The following is a 2,499-nucleotide window of genomic DNA, read 5'->3' as shown; positions in this document are numbered from 1 at the left end:
CATGAACTCGTCATCATTCATGCTCGTTTAAACAATGAAAGACAGCACTTACTAATGCATTAGCATAAACATAATATAAAAATATTGACTTTATAGTTTATATGTCAACCTTTGATTCATTCCTTAACTAAAACAATGCAAGCACAATGCCATCCCATTTTATAATTTATTAATTAAAAAAGAATAATTTTAAATTGCAAATACAGCGCGGTTATGTTCCAACCTTTTACAAATGAAATTGTAGATACGATGTTGTTGCAAAGATTTTAGAATTCGAAATATTATTACTGTAATTATAATTGTTGACCGAAATTTAAAACTATAAAAAAAAAATAGTAATTAAGAAAAAAACACATATTTTAAACAAAAAAAACACGCACGCTTCAATTCAAAATCTCTATTTATAGAACACCACGGTTCTCAAATCAACCATTCTCTCACACATCGTCATAAAAAAACAGAGTGCTCTTTACGAGAGTATCTCTTTCACTTTGCAGTGTCAATTTTACACACATAGTATACAATAAACATATAATTAGAAGAGAAAAAAACTAGTACTATGAACAACTACACGGAAAATCTAATTTCAATGGCTGATTCCACAATGCGAGACACGGAAAATGAGACGCAGATGATAATTACCGAAGTGAAATCCCTTTTAGCAGTGGCGTTACCAATAGCACTAACAGCTTTAATATTCTACGCGCGTTCCATGGTATCTATGATGTTCCTCGGTAAACTAGGTGACGTGGAACTCGCAGCAGGTTCATTAGCAATAGCTTTTGCAAACATAACCGGTTATTCCGTTCTTTCCGGTTTATCGTTAGGAATGGAACCGCTTTGTTCTCAAGCTTTCGGTGCTAACCGTCCAAAACTTCTCTCATTAACACTTCAACGGTGCATAATTTTTCTTTTAGTGTGTTCCATTCCCATTTCTTTCTTATGGTATCAAATGTCTAGAATCTTCTATTTTTTACATCAAGATGAAAAAATCACCCGCATGTCACAGACTTATCTTGTTTTTATGTTACCCGATCTTGTAACTAACTCTTTTCTTCATCCAATTAGAGTTTACCTTCGCGCTCAATCCGTCACCTACCCGGTTACTTTAGCAACGTTGGTCGGAACTTTTTTACATTTACCTTTTAATTTTTTACTTTTCAAAAGAGGAATTTCTGGAATTGCTATTGCTTCGGCTGCTTCTAATTTTTCGGTTTTGGTTTTTTTGATTGTTTATATTTGGATAAGTGGGGTCCACAAAGCAACGTGGAATGCGCCGAGTTTAAAGTGTTTTTCCGGCTGGGAGCCGTTGATTCGGCTCGCTGCGCCGAGCTGTGTTTCGGTTTGTTTAGAATGGTGGTGGTATGAGATAGTTATTGTTTTATGTGGGGTACTGGTGGACCCCACTGCTACTGTTGCTGCTATGGGGATTTTAATTCAAACGACGTCGTTGATTTACGTTTTTCCTTCGTCGTTGGGACTCGCGGTTTCGGCGCGTGTTGGAAATGAGCTTGGAGCGAATCGTCCTAAAAGTGCGAGAGTTTCAGCGGTGTTGGCGGTGTTTTTTGCGGCGATTATGGGATTTACGGCGGCGGTTTTTGCTATGATGATGAGACGGAGGTGGGGGAAGATGTTCACCGGAGATGAAGAGATTTTACGGTTAACAGCGGTGGCGTTACCGATATTAGGATTGTGTGAGCTTGGAAACTGTCCGCAGACGGTTGGTTGCGGTGTTGTGAGGGGAACGGCACGGCCGAAAGGGGCGGCGAATGTGAATTTAAGTGCTTTTTATATGGTGGGGATGCCGGTTGCGGTTGGGCTTGCTTTTTGGTTTGATTTTGGGTTTTGTGGGCTTTGGTTGGGCCTTTTATCGGCCCAAGTTTGTTGTGCGGGACTTATGTTGTATATTGTGGGGACCACTGATTGGGAACAACAGGCATGTAGGGCTCAGTTATTAATGTCATTTGATGAAGGAAATGGATCGGACGGACAGAAAGAGCCATTGATTAATGGTTTGGAAAATGCTTGATGATGTTAATTTGATGGTGTAATATTTTTGTTTTTTGTTTGTAATTTTTATAAAGTAATGTAATTAAAAAAACGGTAATATTTAAAGACGTAATTGGTGATCAAATATGTAATAAAAATAATAATTTATACCACAAATTTGGTCTCTAAATCGGTCGCTAATGACATAAAAAATTAATTTAAAGTGGTTGCTAAATCAGTCTCAATAATCGGTCACAAAATGCAGTCACAAAATCGGTCACAAAATTCAGTCACTAAACCGGTTACTAAATTCGGTCACTAAATCGGTCACTAAATTCGATCACTAAATCGGTCACTAAATTCGGTCGCTAAATCGGTCACTAAATTCGGTCGCTAAATCGGTCACTAAATTCGGTCGCTAAATCGGTCACTAAATTCGGTCGCTGATTTGGTCGCAACAGCTAGCGACTAGCGTTTTACCAACTGATTTAAATTGGTCACTAATTCGGT

At 38.1% G+C, this 2,499-nt stretch overlaps 1 protein-coding gene across 1 annotated transcript; it reads left to right on the top strand.

Moving 5' to 3' along the window:
* The first annotated feature begins 427 nt into the window (after positions 1-427).
* LOC101500520 (protein DETOXIFICATION 51-like) lies at positions 428-2,168 on the top strand. Its single transcript, XM_004515996.4, has one exon. The coding sequence runs from the start codon at positions 560-562 to the stop codon at positions 2,027-2,029; it is 1,470 nt and encodes a 489-aa protein (XP_004516053.1). The 5' UTR covers positions 428-559; the 3' UTR covers positions 2,030-2,168.
* The last annotated feature ends 331 nt before the right edge of the window (positions 2,169-2,499 follow it).

Source organism: Cicer arietinum, unplaced genomic scaffold (assembly GCF_000331145.2).
Source record: "Cicer arietinum cultivar CDC Frontier isolate Library 1 unplaced genomic scaffold, Cicar.CDCFrontier_v2.0 Ca_scaffold_419_v2.0, whole genome shotgun sequence".
Lineage (NCBI taxonomy): Eukaryota > Viridiplantae > Streptophyta > Magnoliopsida > Fabales > Fabaceae > Cicer > Cicer arietinum.
The sequence above is the reverse complement of the archived record's forward strand: the minus strand, read 5'-3'. Positions and strand labels throughout refer to the sequence as shown.